Consider the following 23,542-nt stretch of genomic DNA (forward strand, 5'->3'; position numbering starts at 1 on the left):
GCGCCGCGTCTCTTTTTGCGTTTACGCGGAAAATTGTCCTCTTTCGTGCGCTTTCGCGTACTCGAAATATTCCTGGAAATCCCGAGAAGTACACGAGAAGATCAAAGTCCGCCTTATCTTCTTCGTATACGCGCGACGTGGTCATTAGAGGAAACAATGTAAAATCGAAAATTCCGATACTACGGGGCGAAGACGACGACGAAGTCACTGGCGGGATGAAGATACCGCCGCGGCACACGCTCACGCGACGCAGTGTACACACTGAATATTGCAATCGGGTACGCGAGTCGATAGGGTGGGCGAAGAGGAAATATATGTAAAGTCAACATCCATCACTCACAGTCAGGGAGGCTAATCGGATGGCTGCTTTTCCGCGGGACACGCGGCGAAGCACACGGCTGGCTCGGCCCGCGTGTCGTCGTCGAGATGCATTCTAAAAGTGATCCGCGCGCACGAAAAATATTTCATCTGCGGTTAGGTCGTTGGCTCGATCTAAGTCCGACCTCGTCGTCTCCACGATTTACCAGAACTGACCTTTTTCGCACACGTTACGCGCCTGATAATCGTTAATCAGGCGTTACCCGGCAGTAAAGTCGCTTAATTCCATTTATTTCCGGTAGAAGCACATTTCAACGTTAATGGCGCGCCTCGCGAACGGGACATGATGGAATTTTAACCCATCATTTTTAAAGCCGCGACAGGAGCGGCCGCTACTCACTCTTTCACCCAAGAATCTATAAGCGTTGCCGTTAATTAACAACTAATCAAATTGGGACGTGAGATCTCATTATCATACGCGAAATATCCTCTGGTTTTTTGACACGTTCCTGTCAGCGTTAACTGTTCCGCGTCCTGTGTGCATATTGCAAAGCATACATCACCGCCTTTTTCAACGAAACGAAACGGACAAACATGAAAGATTTCTTCTTTACTTTATCCTCGATTCGATCCACTTCTCCCTTTCTCTCTCAGTTTTTCTCTTCTTTTTGGATATTTCATCGGTTTTCTGCTTTATATTCTTCCGCTCCCTTCGTACCCTTTATTCAATTTTTCCGGTCGGTTCGCCGAGATACGGCGAGGTGGATCGCTTATGTTAACGGCGCGTACGTACTTCGTTTGACGCCGTGCTCGTTCCTCAGCGTAATGTTCCTGCCGTCCTCCCGCCGCCAGATCACCCCCGGTGTCGGTGTACCGGTGGCGCGACACCGCAGCTGCAGATCACCGTTCTCCTTCGTGGTCAACTGGTCCGCCGTGTCGTCCAGGTCCATGATGTCAGGCGGTATCACGACATTCATGTGACCGGTCTGCGCACAAAGTTCGTACTCGTTAGGGACCGATCCGGACGAGAAGTGCCCTCGACCCCGTGTGATCCCGCTGGGATACTTAAATCAAGCGTGACGTTATTGGATTTTCGTCAGCGAACGAATGCTCCGACGTGCGTTTAACGTCCGCGAACCGAAAGAAGTTACACGAGCGGACGTTCCGTCCGAAGATTTCCAGATCTTCTATGAAACATCCAAATATCTCACAATTTTCGGAAAGTCACATTCGCAAATTCTTCCCCAAAAGTTTGCAACAATCGCGAGGTGTAGCTGAGAAGACTGACTTTGCATCTAAAATTTTCTCACTGCGAATTTGGCAGAGATCATGTCCGCTAATTTTTCTCGAAAAATTCGCAATAATCACGAAGTGTGACTAAGAAAACGCACAACTAACGCGATCGGCGCTTTGCATCTGAAATTTTCTTTTACTGTGAATCTCCAGAGAAAATCTCAACAACATTTCTTCAAGATTTTCCAAATGTAAAATTGTCCTGACTCTTTCTGCGTCATAAAGACGCGCGTGACAATCAAAACAATGCTAGATGTAATTTTGAATATTCTTCTCACTCTACAAACGAGGTTATTGTCACAAGTGAATTGCGCACGTTTGCAACACGCGTGTTTTTGCCAGTGAATGTTCTCCACTCAGCGCGGACATACGTGCGTTCGTGCACGCGCGTATACGTTGCATTCAGGTTTATATAAAGGGTCGGAATATCGTCCCTATTCGGCGAGAGGAACGTGATGGAGAACGACGACTGTCGCGCTAATGTTCAGCGGCTCTACTGACCTGGCTCCTCATAGGATCCGTATTAACTTGACACATGTACGTGCCGGAGTCATTCGGTTGAACGTTAGTCACGTGCAGCTTCCATGTGTTATGGCCGTTGTGAGTGACGGACAAACGCGGATTGTGCGCCACCATGTGAGTGTGAATAGCCAAAATCGCCCTCGAATCCGACTTTATCCAGGCGACCTGCGCGTGACGTAATAAAAGTGCTCATTTCGCCCATACTGACAGATATGACTTGCCCGCGGCTAAATATAGAAGCAAAGTTTTTTTTTAAATTATGCGGGAGGACCGTTTATCAATATATTCAAGTCTAAATATTCATTCGCCTATCACTTGTCCCGGAATTCCGCGCAATCGATGCGCGTTCTCTCGCCGTGAATTCGCTATTTTCTGCGACGGTAACGTCCCGGCGACGCGCTGCGCGCAGCGCGAAGTTACATTTCGCGAAATTCCATGGCATTGTTTTACAAACATTTTCAGAACACTCGCAATTTTTTACGTGAACGTCCCACTCGCGCGCAATGGATATTAAAACAATTTTAGTATATATCACTGGCGATTGCAATATTTGTAAAACCGTACATTTAATTTCGGCCGCGACAGACACTCCCAAATAATATTTTCTCTTTAATATTTACATAGCATTTCCATAAATACGAGCGCGCCCGTGCGCGTGGTGGCTAAAGTTCGATAAATCGATTGTTCGTAAAGCGCAATCGGCGCAATGTTGGGAGCGACAGGAATTTTATTTTGGATACGACTACCGCAGAAATTAATAATTGGACCGCGAGAACGACGACGGCGCCGAGACAATCGTGTGCGCGCGCGTCGAAAACGAAGCTATTTTTCTAGCTTCGGCGTAATCCGTTAATCGCCACCAGGACAATAGCTTCTCGCGAGATCGCGACAAAGGGCACCGTAAAGGTAAGTAACGCGCTTGCGGCTTACGCGGAACGTGCAGGGAAGGGAATTTCTGGCTTTTTTCCACGACGGCCCTTGCATTCTGCTCTCATCGGGCTGCGAGAGGGAGGATCGAGGCCGAGCTCTGCACGAAGAGAGCGCGAACTCTTCATTAGCGCCGGCGCTGGCGGTGCTTAAAAAGCGTCGCGGGTGTCTCGCAAAAGGCGCTTATCGGCATTCATAGCGGCGCAATGCTCGGGCAGCTGCACTCTCAAATTCCGCTCGGGTTTACACTCTTCCGCGCCCCTTCGTGCTCGCAACCACCTTCCTCCCTTGACTCGCCCGGTGGTGGTGGCGGCGATGGTGGCGGCGGCGGGGATCGACAGCTCGATCTGTCATATTTCAGACGTCGTTGGGGCCATTGAGCGAATGAAAGGGCTTTTAAACCGCGAACAAAAGGCCGTTGCAAAATCTCGATCGGCAGTGGAATTTAAGGCGCGCATAAATACGCGGCGAAGAGAGTGAAGGGGAGAGGGAGGGAAGAACGGGGGAAAGAAAGTATCGCGATCTACCTGTTGGAAATAACGCTTTCACGCGGCGACGATATTCTTCTCGACCGTATCTCCTCGCGGCCGTATGATCCTTCGTATGCCAAGCAATTGGCGGATGTCCTTACGGATATCCGATATATCAGAGATGCGCGCGATCTACACGGCGGCATCGCATCTCGGGGTATTACGTTTACGACGGTATTAGGTGGCGTTCAGCTATTATATCTAGTACTTGGGCTTTAGATGTGCACGCGCGGCATTTTCCGTATTTAGGTGCATTTCTCCATTTCCCTCCCTCTCTCCTGCCTCGGCGGAGTGTTTACTTGGCGTGCATCTACCTTGTATATTCGAAACGGTCGTCTGCGAAATGAGAGATTCGTTAAAATTTGCTTTTAATGAGAAAATACGCCGTGCAGGAGCGTGTATCCTCGAAATGGAATATTTTGGTCGGAAGGCTGCGGACTGTGAAATCTTATCGCAATTTTTTTCCAATACAGATCCATTTCGCAAGACGCCCCGTGTTTTGGAAATGACGTCCCTTATAGAAATATCATCTATAACTCTATCATCTATAACTAATATCACTATGAATCATTGATAATTACTTATTATCCAGTATTTTTAATACTGAAAATAAGTAATTATCAATGATTCTTAGTATGATATTTCTATAAGGGGTCGCCGCGATGAGACAGCCATTTTAGACTTTACAATTAATTTCCAATAAATTTCACTAACGTAACCGCTATTTTCGAATCTAATTGGAAGCTCGAGTTTCGGTAGAGGGAAAGAGAGAAAGACATAGCACACTAGCGACTTTAGATACAGTTGCGTTGCATGGGGTTGCGGCAAAGGATTAAATTTCTGAGATTAGATGTTACTGGATATACGGTTACGTGTAATTCGACGAGTTTGAGGTAGCTGCTAAATTAAACAGTTTCCGATGTGCATCTGAGAGCTGAATGGCTCCTCTCTTTTTCACGTTTGCACGACAAATTTTGTCTCATGCTTCTGCCTCCTCCTCTCTCTGTTTCTCTCTCGTCTGTTTCTTTCTCTCTCTCTTATTCGATCGGGCCGTGCAGAAAACGGCGCAGAGAATAAAATATATCCGTGTTGTAAAAAAAGTTGATATTATGTAGAAAAAAATGCACGTCGGGCTGATTAAACAAAGCGGAATACGAAAAATAATATTTTGCGCGAACAATACATCGAAACGAGACGGGGAAGCGAAACGGCGGGAGGGTTAAACGTTATCGCGCGTTATTTATAGGAAACTGAGCTATTAAAAACTCGCGACTTCGCGCAGATACACCGGATACAAATGACGGCGGATGTCGTTTGTAAAATCCGTACAAATAAATGCATGCAAACGGCATGCAAAATCATAAGACTATGCGCGTCGCGATTCGGTCTGATTTCGCAACTTTTATTTAGCGTGACGTTCATCAAGCACGAATTCGCGTATAAACGAGGCCAGCTGCTGCCGCTCAGAGATGCGCCTAGTGCTGAATTAAATGAGGAAGAAAAAAAGGAGAAACAATTTTTTCTCGAAAAGATCATATTTCGAGCTAATTGTTATCTACACAGCGACGAAAAACGAAGGGTTCTACTTACGGTTGACGATTGTATAACCAAACGTATTCTTGACGTCAATTTCGACGCTTAATCACCCTCTTGCTGAGACGCGTATATAGAAGGCGCATATAGAAGGCGCATATAAACGGCGTCGCAAAGTCAGCACGACGAGAGGATGAGCTCTCGCCGGCAAAAATCAGGACTATTCACGGCGCTATATTAGCGGGTCTGATTTATGTCTTTTCTTTCGTCGTTTCTTTTCTCTTTCCGAACGGGAAAGAGAGAGAAACAGTGAGAGGAAGAGGAAGACATAACCCTCCGGCGCACCCGGGAGCGACAAGACGGCGAGCCCCGAACACGCTCCAACGGCGTTAGAAACGCGATAGAAACGATTGTCGCGATCTAAGCGCGCAATCAAACTTGGACTTCTTCTTGAAAGTGAATTACTCGCCGGTCCTGTCCCGGACCTGGGGTTTCTTGGAGCTCAGTACGCAGCTGCAAGCTATCTTTTTCCAGACACACACACACACACATACACACTCGTGCACAAATAAACTCGCGCGCGAGAGCGTTAGGGATACACAGATACACGAGGACCGAATGTTTCCGAGTCGAAATCGCGATCTGTGCTCGCGAAGCAAGAGAGATTACACCGGAAAACAAGCGACCCCTAATTCGACCCTAACTTGGCGAATTAATTTCACGAGATTCAGTATGATATATCCATTAAAATAAAGATAAGCAGATTATTTCCCTATATACTATATATCCTTATTCACTCTAATTCTACAATCATACCCTCGTATGTATGACGTTTCGGCAATTTTGACGACATTTGTAATGATATGATATTGCCAATTGGCAATTGGCTGTAATTTGTTTACGGCCAATTGGTGATAACTTGTCCTCAAGGGCAAATTCATTAACAGCAATTTTCAGCGCCATCCGTAATTAGAGTGAAAAGACTTCTGATGAGTGGATTGACCTTGTTATTTAGTCGCAGGGTCCCTTTAGTATTCGACCTCTGTGTATCTATAGCTGCTGCACACGTGTAAGTACATCAGGCTGGAGGAAAGAGCATGGCGAAACCGAGTCGGGTTAGTCGATAGGTAAGTGCCAGGTTCCCCGTCGTCTCGACAAGGTGCGTCCTCCTCCTCATTCTATCCCTCCAACGGTGAAGAACGCACCGAGTACTCGATGGCTTCGCTTGATTTGCATTGTTTCGTTATGCAGATTCAAGGAAAACATCTTGACGTTTGCGGCTTCGCTCCTGCGGTTCGTCTCTTAAGAGCTCGACGAGGCTCGAGCAAGCCAATAGATGGTATATATACTTGAAATTCTTTCTTTTTTTAAGGGAACCCAAGTCACTTTTTTTTTATATGTATAAATTATTATTTCGTCGTTATAATGCGCGCATTGAATTAATATTCAACAAAATTGATACTGCAGATAATGTAACATAATTGCATTATCTGAACGTTGCAAACGACTACGTGAATTTTTTTAGTTACCAATTAAAGAGGATCGGCGGATTGGTGAGCATTTCCTCTCCTCTCCTTGCGAACACATGGTACTAATTTCTTGTTATCATGCACGTTTCTCTTTCGCTGCAAGATCGAGTGTCTCGAGTGATCGTTGCATGCGAGACACGATATGTGGTGCTTCCCTTTGAATGGCCCGTTCGCGAGTGGAGTGCATAGTTAAGACTACCATAGTTTCGTTCCGAAATAATCGACGGCGTATCTCTCCCTTCCACGTCTCCCCCCTTCCTTCTCTCTCTTCCTCTATCTCTCTATCTCTCTCTCTCTCTCTCTCTGCTTCTCTCTTCATACGCGCACTGTTACCTTGCAATTACCTGGCAATACAATCTGTCTGGGGTTCGCGTCGAGTGTATTTACGGAAATGCGATCCAGGCCGCTACTTACGATTTCGCGAGCGGTGTGGCCCTAATCGACTAGCTAATTACACATACGCGCGGGTGAATGCAGTTACCTTGTAAGATTGAAGATGATTAACGACGCAGGTGAAGGAGACGTCACGACCTTGAGTGACCGTGTGGTTTTCCAAGAGTGCCAAAAATTCGGGCAGGACCTCGGACTTGGGCGGCGTTTGACCTGAATTATGCAATTAACGATTATGCGTCGCGACTAACGATCCACAAAGTTAATCCTTAATTATAGCTCGCCAACTTGCTGCCGATCTGCGTGTATCTGTGTATCTGCGTATGTGTGTGTTTGCGAGTGAGTCGTGTGTACCGGTTACGAATATGATGCATGAACGGCACATTACGGAAATTTCGGAATCCGGTCGGATACGAGCGGCTCATCATCTTTTTGCGCGCGGCGAACGAATTTAATCTAGATCGCCGCGTTATTTATGCGCGTAACGAGCGACCGGCCGGCCACGTCACCGCGCGATAATAACGACTCTTTCCACGTGGCAGGATTGATAACGTCGTGTACACAAGGTGAGCCGGAAGAATTTGACTTTCGAGGAAAATTCTCCGGACGCGCGACGATTATGCGCCGCGTGCTGTGACGCGATAATTAAAATAAGTGGACGGGCATCGCTCTGCGTTCCCTGTGTTTTTTGCCGCAGCGTGGCGTGCGTGCAATTGTGACGCCTGGCGTTTTTCTCGCCGCCGATATACACGTGTAACTACAGTGACGTAAGTGCATTGTCGCATTACCGCTGTCCGTTCCCCGTTCTCATTGTGTAAGTCCCGTGGTATCGTTGTGTAAGCATTATAGTGAAACGGACACAGGCCGCAATTTTGTTCATCGCGCGGATAAAGCGCGGATGGACGAGCGCGTTGGGGGTGTTTATTAGCCGCGTCGAATGCGCGAACTCGCCGGGAGGAGCCCCCCGCGGGCTCTCACTCACGCCGGACGCGATTTTCCACCCCTCGCGTTCTCGCGTTCCCGGCGAGACGCTAATTCGAGACGTGTTCGTTTCACGGGGACTCGGCGCGCGCGTTGATCATCCTCTCGCAGTAACAGGATGGAGTTTAATGGGCAAAAAAGGGGAGACACGTATTCCGCCGTCTCGTATACGCTCCTTGGCTGACTTCCCGGGGCGAGCACGCGACCGAAGGCAAGGGGAGAAAGTTTCGCCGAGAAACGAGGTGTTTATTAATCACGTGGAACACGGTCGAGCGAAAGTTCGCTGACTTTGTGGAGTAATCATCATCTATCATGATCTATCGCGCGGAAAAGCTAGCTGGAAGGCCGGCTGGTGTATTTTTGCTAGTCGGCACATGCGAGTCGAGTGTACGGCGACTTATGCGCTACGACTGTTATGTAATGGAAAACCGACCGACCGACCGACCGACCGACCGACCGACCGAGCGAGACACGAACGTTGTCTCGAAGGGTAAGAAGAGAACTTCAGCGAAGATCGGATTATACGAAGTTCGAAATTCTTCGGAGCGCCGCGCAAATCGCATATTCGCATATTCATGCGCCTCCCCTGCGATTTGTTATCGCGATATATATATCTGCCGTCTTCAATATGCTGGATAAATCTGATTCAAGGAGAATTTTCATCCTTTTCGTCGCGCGAGTTCCGTCGGATTTCCTCTCGTTACGTTCCGTTGCAGTGTAATTTCCTCGCGTCTTTGACTCTTCCCCGAGCTCGCGCAATAATGAGAGGCCATCTCTCCCGCAGAATTCGAGAGGCCGCGACAAGATATCCGATGCGCGCATAATAAGGAATAATAAATAAGCGAATAAATAACGACAGAATAGACGCGGGAGAGAGCGCGTCGCTTGCTCCCTCAGAAGTAGAAGAAAAGTCGGCGCGGCTTTCGTTTGCGCCACTTTGCAATTCCTGCTTCTTTTTAAGCGGGAATTCTTTTTAAGCCCTCGCGGAAACGCGGGACTACCTCGATAGTGTCTTCGGCAAGATTCTATTCGATTTCTACCGAAACTGGAGCGAAGAGAGGCGGCGCAAAAGTACAGAGACGCGCGATACCGTTGCGCTCAAGGGAGATCGACGGCAACGGGAGAGAGAGGGGGGCAGGGAGGGCGGAGAGGAGAGGAGATTCTGTCATTTCGTGAGGATTAAAAACTCGTAACTTTTGCTTCTTCGTAACTCTCCCTTTCCCCACCTCCTCCGAGCGGGGCTCTTTCTCTTGTTCTCCGAGAAGAGGATACACGAAGGTACTCACCCTTCTCTGCCCTCTCCGCCAAGTAGTACAGTCGACTCTTACCGAGACTGACGTGCAGCAGAGCGATGAAGATGCACAGTGCGATGTTCCGCGATGCCATGCCATAGGGTAAGCCATACGCCATACGTACTGTAGAAACAGAAAGCACGGGATGTATTAAAGCAAAGCGCTGTAGTAGAGTACGTTAGTAAACTAACTCGTGATGTTGCACTCGGCTCCGCGAGGCGAAATCTCTCTCTCTCTCTCTCTCTCTCTCTCTCTGTCTCTGTCTCTCTCTCTGTCTCTCCTCAAAATAATAATTCCCTCCTCCCCTGGCTTTGCGCGCAGCACAGCAATAATTCAGACGCTCGATATCGTGACGAACGCTCGTCTAGCGAATTCCCCTCTCCGAATTTTCAAAGTCTTGAGATTCGCGAGATGAGCGTAAAGGAAAATTACAATTTTCACGAGCAACCGAACGTGCGGATCTGAATGTTGCAGGTCTCGGGGATTTAGATCAGAGTGCAGTCGCACAGTCGGAATCTTTACCGAGCGTAAATAACACACGCCGGGGCTCGCGGGTGTGAGACACCCGGTATGCGCGAAAGGGCTGCGACGACCACGAGAGACGGCCGGCTTCAGGGCGAACGAGAGGAGAGAGCGGGAGGAGGCAGCCGAGGCAGAAATCGAGAATTTCGCGACGTCGTCGACGCGTGCTCGGGGCGAGGGTGGGCGCGCGGGGCCAACCCCGAATCGCGTGAATATTAACTCGACAGTTGGTCGCCACATAAACGCCAACCCGCTGATATATCCCTCGTGCTCGCCGCCACCCTCTCCGCCGGCCGGCACCGCAATAATACTCTCGGGTGGCAGCGAATACACCCCTCTGCACCCTCTCGCGATACGCACACTCGTGTCTCGGGGAGCACACGTGCGCCGCAACGAACGAACGAACGAACGAACGAACGGACGGACGGACAGAGGCACGCGTGTGCATGTACGTATGAATGTTACGTACGTAACTGCCCTCCGACAGTCAAATGAAAATTTCGCCCGCGCCAAAGTACGCCCTTTATGACTTTCGCTCGACCTTCCCCCGGCGCGAGCGACCCAAAAATTCCACCGTCGTGTTTAAGTCAAACAAGCCCTCCGCCAACGATTCGCCGTGACAAAATATTTCCCGGCTTGGACATGGAGGTGACGCTCGTAGCGAAAGATAACCATGAACTTCAACGAGCACTCGCTTGGATCTATTAATTGTCGACGATAATGAGAACTCAATTGTAAAAGAGAAGGGGTTATTTCGTTATCACACCCAACAAATTGTATATATATTAGTTTCAAGAAGATTCTTCTATAACTAAAAGCAAATTATGATATTTAAAAAGCGAACTCTAGTTGCAAAGTGCCATTTCCTGTATTCTAAGAGAAAATCTCTATCGAAAGAGTATTCCTCCTACAATGAAAGTAGATTATTAGCCGGAAACTTACCATATTTTTTTTCTAACTTTTCTCCTCCTTTTGAATCAAGAGGAATATGTTTACCTGAAGCGGAAAACAGCCTTCTTACTAGAAGAATTTTCTATTGAGAACACAAGACTTGAAAGAAGAAATTTCTTCAACTTGAGGAATATTGTGCTGAACATTTTCTTTTATATTTAAAAGAATCTTCTTCAGGCTGTATATAGGAGGATTCCGCTAAGGATGCGCGGAAAAACCTGTGGGTGGTCGGCTGGTTATGTAAATCGATGCAACAGTAAAATACGGAACAACTAATTATGTTACTAGTTATGTTGTGGTTGCTGCAAGCATAAAGCAATTGCTGAGTTACAGTTACAATATCTGCTCGTTGTTCAGTCAAAGCATATCCAAGGTGAATGTTAACACATGGACCGGTTAACCCAACTGGTTCGCACAATCAGATCACGCGCGACTACATTGATGTAGCTGATGTACCAAAGTAACCGAGTCATATCTCACACTCCTACACATCGCTGTCACACGAAGATAAGCAGAGCGATGCAACTTGTGCTGTTCACAAATAAATATTCCTGGTTATGCGCATCAAATTTTTCCTTCTCATATAAGATTACATTTTTATATCTATATGTACCGCCGTGTGTGATGCGATTATCCCGATTAATCGCAATGAGAGCGAGATCGAACGTCTGACAGGACAATTTCAATTTCAATAACTCACAGAGTCGTAAATCCGCGTAAGAACCGAGAAAAAACGGAGGAGATTGTCGTGGACGACGTTTATGCGTGTCAGGACGCATACGGAGATCGTCGTAAATGCGAGAACAGAATCACATATTAGAAAGGAAGGATGATGAGCGCCGAATGTCCCTTTTGAACAGCCGATGAGTGGTCAGGATATCAAAAGCTCCTTTGATTTCGAGCTTGCAGTTACCTGCCTCGCGCGCAAGCACATTCAAGTATTTCCGTCCAGCGAATAATCAAGGATGCCCGTTAACGTCCGATAGATTGAAAATTACAGTGGAGGACTCAGACGCAATTTTAGCGGAGAGAGCACGCGTCTAACGTCGCATATTATTCGACAGCGCAACGTCATTCAAGTGTACGACGTTAAAGCTCCGCTTTGTCCGCGGGACAAATTAATTGGGCGTTACATGTTAGAGGATCCTTTTTGGCCCATATTTACGATACATTTTATCGCGCGCGCGCGCGCGGCGATATTGTCCGTCGACCGCGCTTTTATCGAATTTAGCAATCTCGCATTTTTGACGCGACAATAACATATGCTAATTTGCACGTGGCAATATCTTGCGAAATAACAAAAGCCCAATGGAACAATCGCTCAGCGCTCTATCGATTATCGAATTCGGCTGATAGATATGCACGTGTGAGAACTTGTTTCTTAATCATCTCCGCGCACGTGAACACTCGAGTTAAAGGATAAAGCAAGAAACGCAAGAATATCGGAAATGTTTCAATTCGAAATGACGGAATTTAATTCCTCGCTTATCGGGACACACGCGATGCAGCTGTACAATCTCCAACGAAACTCAATATTATTTCGATCGGTGTATCACACAAGGTGTACGTAGCGCAGGAAGAAGTCGAAGAAAATTGGGAAGTCGATACGTGTCCGCGCTATTAAATCTACGTTGTTTCGCGTGGCACGATAAAAATGTTCCGCGATCGTGGAAAAACTACATTCGCCTCCGTCCTGTAAAGACACTTAACCCTGCGCGTTTAATCATATTTTTTAGGACATACGGTACAATCTGAATCTGTCAGATTCAGGCTAATTTGAACTGCTATAGCTTTGTTGGAAATCAGTATTTAGCCATCATTACATCAGTGTGGGTACATTTTGTTTTCCAAAGATATAGAAAAGTCTCAGTTATAAGACAGCAGCGCAATAAAATCAAAATATGCGAACAGACTTGCTTTGTTTGGAAATTTTCCCAAAACTTTTATGAATGTTGAAATACATACTAAAAGTAAAAATATTTAAATAAAATTAAAAATGTTCAAAAGGACAATGAAGAGGCAAAAGTGCCGATATTATATGCTTGTGATTTAATGACGACAGTTAACAATGACAGAACGTTTCAACTGTATGATGCGGTCCTCTTCAGTTGATTATTATAACGTCAATTCATATAAAATAATTCGCAGAGTTATGTCGCTTTCATTTTTCGCGATATTAGTTATGACCAGAAGGGTCTTGAATTCGTTATATCATCGTTGGTAGGTGTGAAATCAAATTGAAAATAATAGAGTATAATGGAATATATATAATGGAAATAACTCCAACGCAGATGGAGTGCATAATGTGTTGGAGATACAACAATTCTTACTGCAGATATAAAAAGTAATAAAAATTAAAAACTTGGCGATGTCAATAATCTCTTATATCATTATGCATGTTTTTCAGTTAATTATCTTCGCATTGCACGTGTCTTGTCTTTACTTAAATTCTGGCTTTAGATATTCCATTATTAAACCTCTAATCTTCAAATAATTCGAATATACCGTTACATGTATTGTCGTTCTATTTACCACCTTGTTATTCATTTTTGCACACAAAGATCCGACGTTATTAATTGCGAAGAGAAATTAAATATTGATGGCTAATACAATAATCAACGTAGCAACCGACACGATCATTCTTTGATCAATTAATTATAATAATTATCATGAAATGACGCGGCAAAGTATTGTCCAAATTGTTATGAAAAACATTACGCGCGTGAGTCGCGACTATTTATGCATGTAATCCTTATCCACAACCTTGCTTTAAGACGTAAGCCGCGAGAAATTGATCAACTACAGTCGATTATTCTTCTAAAAATCGACCAATCAATGGTTGGTCAATTTCTTACCAATCAATTTCTTACGGTTTACGTCTCAAAGCAAAATTGTGGAAAAGGGCTAACATAGTAAAGTCTTGCAAGATGCGAAATGTCCTGAATTATTAGACGACGTGTGCACACGAGAGTTTCGTTGTCACTTTTCGAATGTGTCTACGCGCTAATTCTGTCTAAGAGAAAAAGAAAGGAAGAAATCAGAACAGCAAAACGCTCGCCTAACGAAACACTTCGGTACGTGCGCAGCCCGTAACTTGCGAGGTTGTTCTACGAAGTTCCACCGGAAATAATCGTTTTGTGTTGCGTTAGATCCGTTTATCGTCGATGAATGCGCACTTTTTATAGATCATTACATCGCAAGGACAAGATTAAACTATCTTGCGTCGTTTGACTCTGTTATTTTCAATTTGATCTCACACAGCCTACCAACGCTGATATAACGAATTCAAGACTCTTCCGGGCCATAACTAACATCGCCAAGAATGAAAGCGACATAACTCTGCGAATTATTTTATATGAATTGACGTTATAATAATCAGCTGAAGAGGACTACATCATGGTCGAATTCTGTTATTGTTAACTGTCGTTGTTAAATTACAAGCATATAATATCGGCACTTTTGGTTATTCATTGTCCTATCGAACATCTTTAATTTTGTTTAATTTGAAAATCGTATATAATCTTTTTTTTATATATAATTTTTATTTTTTTGAATAAAAAAAATATTTATTCAGCTGATACTAATAACATATTTGAATATAACTTATATTCTTTCATTTAACCTTACAATTACTTTACGGTCCGGGAGGCTTTTAGGCGACTTTTACAGACTTTGAACTAGAGATTTTAATACATATCAAAGAAAATAGATTGGTAAAAAATATGAGACCTTTGCCGCGTCACTAGTAGTAATAGAGTAGCTTCGCGGATTTTAAGGATAAACAAAATTGCTTTCATAAAAATTTTAAGAAAATGTGTATTTTTTATTTAAAAGTATCTTATATTGAAATAAGTAAAAATGTTATTAGTATTCACCGAAAAATATTTATTACTTTTTAACAGTGTTGTAACGTATCTAGATATATGTATCTTTTTGCAGTATCTAGATATTTTTTGTGCATCTATATCTGTATCTAGTTATATTTTTCATTTCAAAATGTATCTAATTACATTTTATCTCATATCTGTATCTAAATTTATTATTTTAGATACAGATATGAAATAAAATGCAATTTTGGTGATTTTATATATAATTGTTACTTTTTCACAAGAGACAAAATTGTTTCCATGGTGTAAGAATATAAGGTGATGCATTCCGATGGATCACCAATCAGAAAGTTGCACAAATGCGAAAAACCCAATGGCTCTCATCAGACGTAACGATAACATAGTATATTTTGTGGTAACTTTCTGATTAGTTCTACTCCCACCTCCATGATGCGCAATGAAACACCTTGGCCGCGTTCCGTTTCACATATATGCGTGCATTTATCTACAGATCACGTCACGTATACTGTAGGGAATGCGCGCACAATATGTGAAACGGAATGCAACCCTTATATTCTTACACCATGGTTGCTTTATTGGGTGCATTCAGCGAACTAAACAGTTGCACAACAGTTGAGTAAGTCGTCAATGTAATTGGTCTAGATTTAGGGATCTAACAGTAAGAACCAATAATCGCTGATTGCTCTCTGAGCATTTTCTGCTGAACGCGCCCATTGGGTGCATTCAGCGAACTAAACAGTTGCACAACAGTTGAGTAAGTCGTCAATGTAATTGGTCTAGATTTAGGGATCTAACAGTAAGAACCAATAATCGCTGATTGCTCTCTGAGCATTTTCTGCTGAACGCGCCCATTGGGTGCATTCAGTATTATAACCGCTCACTGAGCGCTCAGTGAGCTCTTGTATCCCATAGCTCTTGTATTATATTCTTTTAGATCTAAAAATATGTAATGAAATGTAAGAGCTCACTGAGCGCTCCGTAATCGAAGTATCTGAAAAGTATCTGAAGAGATTTAGATACATTCTTAAAATATCTGTATCTACATCTAGTTATTTATATGAAATTCGTATCTGTATCTTCATTTAGCTACATTTTTCTTACTGTATTTGTATCTATATCTAGCTATTTCAAAACATGTATCTGTTGCAACACTGTTTTTTTTAATATTTTTTTTTAGTGTAGATTGAAGATTAAAACCTATAAGCCGAGAATATCTCCCGTTATCGGCAATCCTCGATTCAAGAGCAAATTTTCAGATGAGACGATTGAAAAATTGAAAGGGAAAGATGTGCCGCAAATATTCACATTCTCCGTGTGTGTGTGCGGTCCACTTTGTCGATCTTTATTATTTGCATACCTGACCTCATCGTCACGATTGCAGACAAATTACGAAACTTATCGTATTCTCGCTGGACCCGCCAAATCCTATTTCTGGCGAGTTCGAGCAGCAGTGCCGGGCGCCAACGGGGGATTCCAGCGATCGAGGAGACGCGAGAGAAAGACTCCTTCGCAGTCGGAGGGTAACTTTCGGTACTACCCATCCCACTCTCACTCCCCGTTACTCCCTCGCGCGTCTTCTCTCCTGATCTCGTTCCTCGTTTTTCCCCTCGCATTTTAGCACTCCCGCCGACTCGTGAGGCGCGCTCGCGAGAGGAAATAAAAGCCGCTACGCGGCATCACCTATCCGTGCTCATTTTATCAGGTTTGCCGCCGGAGCTATTACTTACGAGTTCCCGATGGCTTCTTTTATTTTGGCCTGCACGTACCTTCCTCTCCTGGACTTCTCGCCCTTCTCGCGCACGAGAACGTGCCGGCGTTCGACGCCTTCGTTCACGCTTCGCTTCTCCCGGGCACAATTCTCGCGCGCGCACTTAGCGAATACGCTCAGCTCTCCGCCAGGTCGGGGCCGAGTTCGAGTGGTAGTTGCTCTTTTGCATACGGCTAATCTTCTCACCGGATTTGCCGGCGGTCCGTTTCTTTGCACTCCTCCGTAGTACACGGCGACTCAGGGAGAAGTGTAAATATTCAGGATTTCACTTGGGGAGAGAGAGGTGCGTCTTTCGACGGATTCGCGTCTCGCCCGCGAGGGTTTAACGTGTGCACCTTCTTAATATCCGCGATCGGAAATATCAGCCTGTTCCATGCGTGGCACAGACCGTCGGATGCTGAAGTGGATGACTAACTCGAAAAATGTCAATAACGCAGACGATCGTCACTAACACAAACACGCTATCCTTTCCGTATCTCTTGTGTATATACAGAACTTATGTACATTGTTTTGTTTCACTATATGCAAAAAATATAACCACGCACATGTGTAGAAATCTCTTCTACGAATTTTCCCAACATTTTTAAACTTCTGAACTCAAATACGAAGGTACAACAATGTTCAAAATTTTTCTGTTTGGAGCACCCACATTTTCGGTACGTACAAGCTGCGGAATTTTTGGATTAGGCAAATATTACGCTAACAGCTTGAGGTTTTACATTTAAATATTTTTTTTTCTTTTTTGTTACGTATTGAGTAACGCTTCTATTTATTTTTGCGCGTACTTTTATCGCGTAAAAGCATTTGTAATTCTGTACAAACAATACAACGTGAACTTTGCAGAAAAATGTGAGTATTCTGTCGGTAAAGTTTTCAACTTCAGCATCCTCCCTTAAGACGATCTCGCTTCACTCTATTTGCATGCTGTATTTTTTATTTATTATGACTCATTGAGAATAAAGTTACGCTGATAATTAACAAATAAGGTATCCCATTTTGCAGTTGCATAAAATAATTCCCTTTCATTTGTTACGACTTATCGAGAACGAATCAAATTACGCTGATAATTAACAGATAATATATCCTATTTTGCGGTTACATGAAAAAATGAAAGGAATGCTGTATTAGAAAACTTTGCCGTGAAACCTGTATAGTGATTTCTTCCTGCAAAATTTACGTCGCATATTAATTGCATAAAATGACATATTTTTGTAGAATGAAAGTATGTGCGAAAATAAATTAAAGTGTCGCTTAATAATATATATAACAAAAATGATAATAATTTCAAAACTGATATCTCAAACTATCAACAAGCGCAAATATTTGCTTCCTCTATTTAGAAAAATTTTAAAGAACATCGTTGCATCTTTACAACTGAATTCAGAGAAGCTTAAAAATATATGGAAAGTTTGCAGAAGACTTCTTTATATGCGTGTTCGTGTTTTCCGTTAAATATAGTAAGAGATACAAAGCGGCGTACATTCATATAAAATCTACTCTTCAAAGTACAATCAGTATTCTTTACTGAAATGCTACAACTGATTCAGTCACAAATGTGGCATTGCAATTAGTAAAATTGGACTGAAAGGATCATACGAGTACATGTACGAGAAATATACGAAAAGGATAGCGTGATTGTGTCAGTGATTATCTGATATGATGTTTTGACGATCGTCTCTGCGTTATTAATATTTTTATATTTCTTCAATTCACTCTAACATTCTCTTAAGAAGACGCAACTGTGTGTATTAGAGAAATTATGAAATTTATGTTTGCATATTTCACGATAATTTGACAATATCTTGACTTACAAAATAATCGAGGCACTTATTAACCGAAAGTCTGAATATTCCGCATCTGACAATTAACTTTGATCAATTACAAGTTCTCGTGGTACTGCGATACTCTCTTCTCCTCAATAGGTTTAACACCTTTTTAAAGTTCCAACCCGGAGCGTAATACTTTTAGGGAAATAAGTCGGAAACGACCTACTTTAGCGTAACTCTCGGTCCATCCAGGACCTCCCTGAGATTTTCAATTGGTTTCAGACATCGTGACTGCAAACGGCCATCGGGCCGTCGTCTACGAGTAATTCTTCCCCGACTTAATAAAAATCGATACACGGAAATCGTTCTCCCTCGCGGCTCACATTTTATATGTAAGCTCCTTACGTCGCGCACACGCCGCCGCGCGGTATCGTGCGTAACGAGAGGACCTAATTAATTCGATAATCCCATACCAATCCGATTTAACTATCTTTCAGCGGGTAATACAGCTCCCATCTGCAGCTGCGGTATATGTGCTTCCATTAAGGTAATTCACACGCCGCGTTTGGCAAAGCATGAGCTAAACGTTGTATTTAAGCTACCTAGGAAATCAAGTGGTAGCTCGAGACGACGCGAATACGCCAATCGTCGATAATGCGCCCACCAAGGATTACTACCGAGGTAATCCTCACATTGGGCCATCGCACATGGAACATCGGATTTGAGAAACGTCGGTACCGTAGAATACTTGTGTACTAATGCATGTACGTCGAATGACGGGCTACTTCGCGTGATCGAATAACCGCGAACGACATTAAATTACTCTAAATTTCTTAGAGTAAAATCTCACTCAAGATTTGGAGTGGCAGCAGTCACTCGAGACGACAGTGAAAATACTGCCACTCGAAACTATAAGAAGGATAATTAATTATAAGAATGAATAATGATTCATTCAAGATTACAATAGATTCTGAATCTACACTAAGGAGGGAAAAATAGTTTATCTGTAGCTAAGATTATGTATCATTATTTTTGTCTCCAACATTATTATCGTTAGTATTATAGTAGAATTTAATAAAAAAAATAATTTTCTTGACCACAATTTATAATAATTATTTCTCTATGTACATGTAAAAAAACTAGTTTCCAGAGCTAAAAATAGCTGTGGCAGATAATGTGTCACTGAAATAGGATCAGCTAATGTTAATACTACCGAAGCTAAATTTATTCGCTGTTAAACTTAGGCGCTACAGCGAGAAATATTAGCTGCTAAAAATAAATGACTGTAACAAATGATTGCAGCTGTGCGGCAAACTTCTTTAATATATACGATAAGAAATTTAGGAATAACTGTCATTTTCTTAGCTACTTGAAATAATATGCATTTTTAATGTCACCTAATATAGTTGTATTTCATAGCGAATGCATTTTAGCTGTCATAGCCAATTCTTAGCAGTGACAGCTAAACGATTAGCCTTTTGACTAAGTTTGAATGAGCTACTGCAGTTTAACTGATATTACTAAGTCATTTTTTTGCATGTAATATGGTTACAAATATTATGTATTTTTTCTCATAAGCGAATATTTCAATCGACTGAAATGAATATTCCTCTGATGATGGAATACATTAGATTTACTCTCCCGAATTTCGAGTAAAAATATTCATTCAACGATTCAAAGTAAGGACTTTACACTGCTGGAGTGAAAAATAACTCGAATTCGAGTGACTCGGCGGTCGCTGAACTATTTTCCGACTGAAATTTCACTTCGTGCAATTTAGAGAGCAGAATCGTCGGTATCGAGCAAGAAGTCAGGACATGTGGTGACCGCGTGTCGCAGAAATATTTCGCGGTGGAAATTCTCCGGAGGTGTCAGCCCTCTCTATGTGTTCTCTCGATCATCGCGAAGCCAGTGAGACGCTCCAATCGCTCATTACAAGCTCATACAACGACGCTCACTAATTAGGAGAGGTAAACTCGCGTATCTCGCGTATGACGCGTCGCGAATGAAACGGTGATAAATGCACCTCAAACATTTCCTCGAACGCGTCTCTCAACAAAGAGTTTTAATCAATCATCCTCTGGACGCGCATGAATGGGAGATTTATTGGTTCTTTTCTACTCGAAGATGATGTATATCACTTAGTCGAAAAAAGGAGCTTTTCTTCCCAATATAAAATTTCGCCCGCGATACCATGAGAAACGGACAACGAAATTTCTCTGGCGTATTCATCCGCTCTCGGCGCCGGTTTGATCTGAGAAAGTGCAACTGCAGTTTCTGCCTCTCCTCCTCTTTCTTTTCTCTCTCTCTCTCTTTCTGTCTTTCTCTCACTTATCCGTAGGCTCCGTTTCCGGCTGCTACCTCTTTCTTTTCCCTCGAAAGTTTCGTTGACGCGATCGAGAGAAGCGCGGAAATAGCGATTGATTATTGATAAGGCACCGTGCCGTGACGAAGGTAACAGTGACTCGAGGGATTTTCGTAATCACACTGACTTATCGATGCTTAATACGCGTTCATCGATGATAAAAGTTTAATGCTTTCATCAGGATGAGACACGACGATGAACCTCTATAAATACGAAAAGATTTTGATTCACCGGCGTCTGCCTGAGTTTCGACGTCTTATCCCCGGAAAGGTCCATAAGTCACAGATTGACAGAAGGATCGTTACTCCAATGTCTACTTCCCCCATTTTTTCATCCATTCCGATTCGCCCGATGCGATCGCAGAGAGAAATATCCCGTTAACGATTACCGTATTGCTATATTACACGTCGTATATTACGTCCTTACATTATCATGGTACCGAATTCGAAGCTTGCTATCTCACGTCAAGGTTGCTGCACGAGAGATTACTGTATAATTCGATTAAAATGTTTATATTCCTATTCATAGCCTGCCCCACATTTACCTCAGACTATTGCTATATAATTCCTCAGACTACGACTCGTACACGCGACTGTATGTATTGTTTACGGTATTTTTTCCTTCTCTTGGCATGTAAGCTGAAGTATAATAAATATACATGCATTTACGGTATTTTCGGCGTCGAATTTTACACACACAAACATACACGCGCGCGCAGACATCCGACGTAAGTTCCATGCAACACAATAACCGCACTACGTCCGCCTTGTACTGCAACAGCCGAAGCCGCAGCATATTAAATTTCTTCGTTAACTATGCATTATACCAGCGATTACAGGAACGGACACACGCTATAATTATGACGGTAATTATAACGTCTCGTTGTCGATGTACTTCTCGACTCACGATATAGACTAGCGCCGGGGAGATCATCGTGATGCGATTTCATGTGGCTACATGTAACGTAAAAGTCAATAATGAGAAAGACTAGAGAAGGAAAGAGGGCAGGAGAAGGAGAGGGAGAGAAGAGGCGATATTAGAGCAGCAGATATTAGGATAAATTCACACCTTAGCGGAGAAAGCAGGTCAAGTGATAGTCGACAGTTTCTGCTTTTCTGCCAAGATGTAAATTCTCTCTCAGAATTCCCTTTTTTTTATTTTGCGGTTGTTAATATAACGTATTATAGTTAATATTTATAATATAAACTAAATGACGCGCGCGCCTGTGTTGTTCCAATGAAAAAGTAAAATCCATCGGCGTGTCAGGTGCAAAGCAGAAGATATGCCGTCGACAAACAGCTTCGAATTTGAATTACGCGGCCCGAGTTGTGAATATTTATATCGCGCTGACGTTCACCGCGCGTTAAATTAATCGAATAGCAGATATTTATCCGAATGAATAAAATATAGCCTTATTTCCGGATTTTGGGTGTGCAAAGAAAATAACTATGATAATCACGATCCATAGTTTAGTGGCGTTGGCAACTAAAGAGGGGCATGTTCAACAATAATGGAAGCTAGGATATCCGTCTGCGATAAAGTTTCCTCACATGCATATTAAAATTATCGCGTATTATTGAATATTGCGTTCATTGAATATCCCGTTGCGTTCCTACTTTCCGACTATCCTGGGGATATTAATTAATTTATTTGTTTTAAAATTCTTCCAATTAAACAATGTATCTACTTCGTAAAGGACAGGGATGAAAAAAGGAGGAAAAAACAAATAAAACGGAACAAGAATACAATCATTTGTTGTCTGCCGTGTGCGCATTTTGCGCGTGCAGTTGTAAAAAATATATTACACAAGAAGTATTAATGCGGCTGTTAACGAGCGAGGCCGTAATCGCGCTTCGCTCCACGGCACATTAACGCCGTCGAATGAAATGTCGAAAGGTCGGCCGACAAATATCGCGGAAAATTCAGGAATAAAAACAAATCTCGATAATGCCGCGCATAATGCAGCTAGGCGTAATGAAATGCGCGTCGCAATACACCGTGAAAAACCGCCGTCCGGGCGAATTTTCCCGCGCGCGCACACACCCCGTCAAATTCACGATCCTCTATCTACCCCTGCCTTCCCCCGCCGCTCTGCCCCGCGCCCTAAATCTCCCGCCGTCTCGCGGCGAACTTGTCGGCGAACTTTTTCCGAGCTTAAAATAAATATTCTCTCGCGATATCGCTGTTGCGCGAGCTACTTTGCTAATTATGTTACAGGGATTGCCGCTGAAGTTCTTGTAAAAGAAGTTATATGTCCGTCTGCTTTCGCCAGCTTTTCCGGAGTCAGTCACTCACGCCCTCCACACCCTCCGCTCACCCGCCCTCCCACCCTCCTCTTCATTGCACTCCATTCCCTTCTTCTTCTCCCATCTACCACCGTTCGTCTCGCCACCCCTTCTGCTAAACTTAATTTGCTATCTTTCACTATCTAACTTTTGTCAGCGCGGGACAGCTTCGCTCGGTTTCCGTGTCGTCTGAACACGGCCGTACCTGCCGGTGATACCTGCGATTCTATAAGGTGTACCAGACGGGGCAAATTGTGTGTCGTTACACCCGGCTTTTTACTACAAACGCGCTCGTAACTCGCGCGCGCATACACACACACACATACACATACGCAACACGTTCAAAAAAGAATACGTGTGCTCAGTTGCTCTTTTCCACGTCGCACCTTTGCCGGCATCACATACACGCGTCGTCGTCGTCGTCGTCGTTCTCTCTGCGGGACGAGCGTCATGTCGTGTCAAGGAATAAACCAGCTGGTTGTTAACGGCGATACGCGCGATACACGCTTTGGCATATAACGAGTCGTTATTCTGACCGCGTGCTTAACGTTAAATGCAGCCATCCAACTCTCGAGTCGAAATAACACTGTACGCGATCTCTTCCTATGAGACAAATAAACTTCGAGGTCAGAAGACCGCATTTAAATGTATATGACTCGATCTCCGTGCCGCAGCGGACGCTCGGTCGTACTTGCATGCGTGTCGTTAAATTCATTGGACTG

The 23,542-nt window shown here is 43.7% G+C and overlaps 1 protein-coding gene across 9 annotated transcripts in view; it reads right to left on the minus strand.

Annotated features, from left to right (window-relative positions):
* Window positions 1–23,542, minus strand: part of LOC116845274 (lachesin-like) — a 46,512-nt gene that overhangs the window by 3,352 nt on the left and 19,618 nt on the right. For 4 of the 9 annotated variants that reach the window (XR_004378223.1, XR_004378224.1, XM_032817794.1 and 1 more), the window contains exons 2-5: window positions 9,310–9,438; window positions 7,134–7,255; window positions 2,113–2,298; window positions 1,112–1,304 (exon numbers count right to left, since the gene is read on the minus strand). Coding sequence is in view for 7 of the 9 variants with exons in the window: in XM_032817794.1 (XP_032673685.1) it covers window positions 1,112–1,304; window positions 2,113–2,298; window positions 7,134–7,255; window positions 9,310–9,433 (625 nt within the window). In the remaining 2 variants the exon portion in view is untranslated. Of the gene's footprint in view, window positions 1–1,111; window positions 1,305–2,112; window positions 2,299–6,126; window positions 7,112–7,133; window positions 7,256–9,309; window positions 9,439–23,542 lie in introns of those variants that run through there. The other 5 variants (XM_032817798.1, XM_032817795.1, XM_032817799.1 and 2 more) reach the window with 4 other exon arrangements.

The sequence above is a fragment of the Odontomachus brunneus genome, unplaced genomic scaffold (genome assembly GCF_010583005.1).
Source record: "Odontomachus brunneus isolate Ranch 3 - 2012 unplaced genomic scaffold, Obru_v1 Obru_scaffold_050, whole genome shotgun sequence".
Lineage (NCBI taxonomy): Eukaryota > Metazoa > Arthropoda > Insecta > Hymenoptera > Formicidae > Odontomachus > Odontomachus brunneus.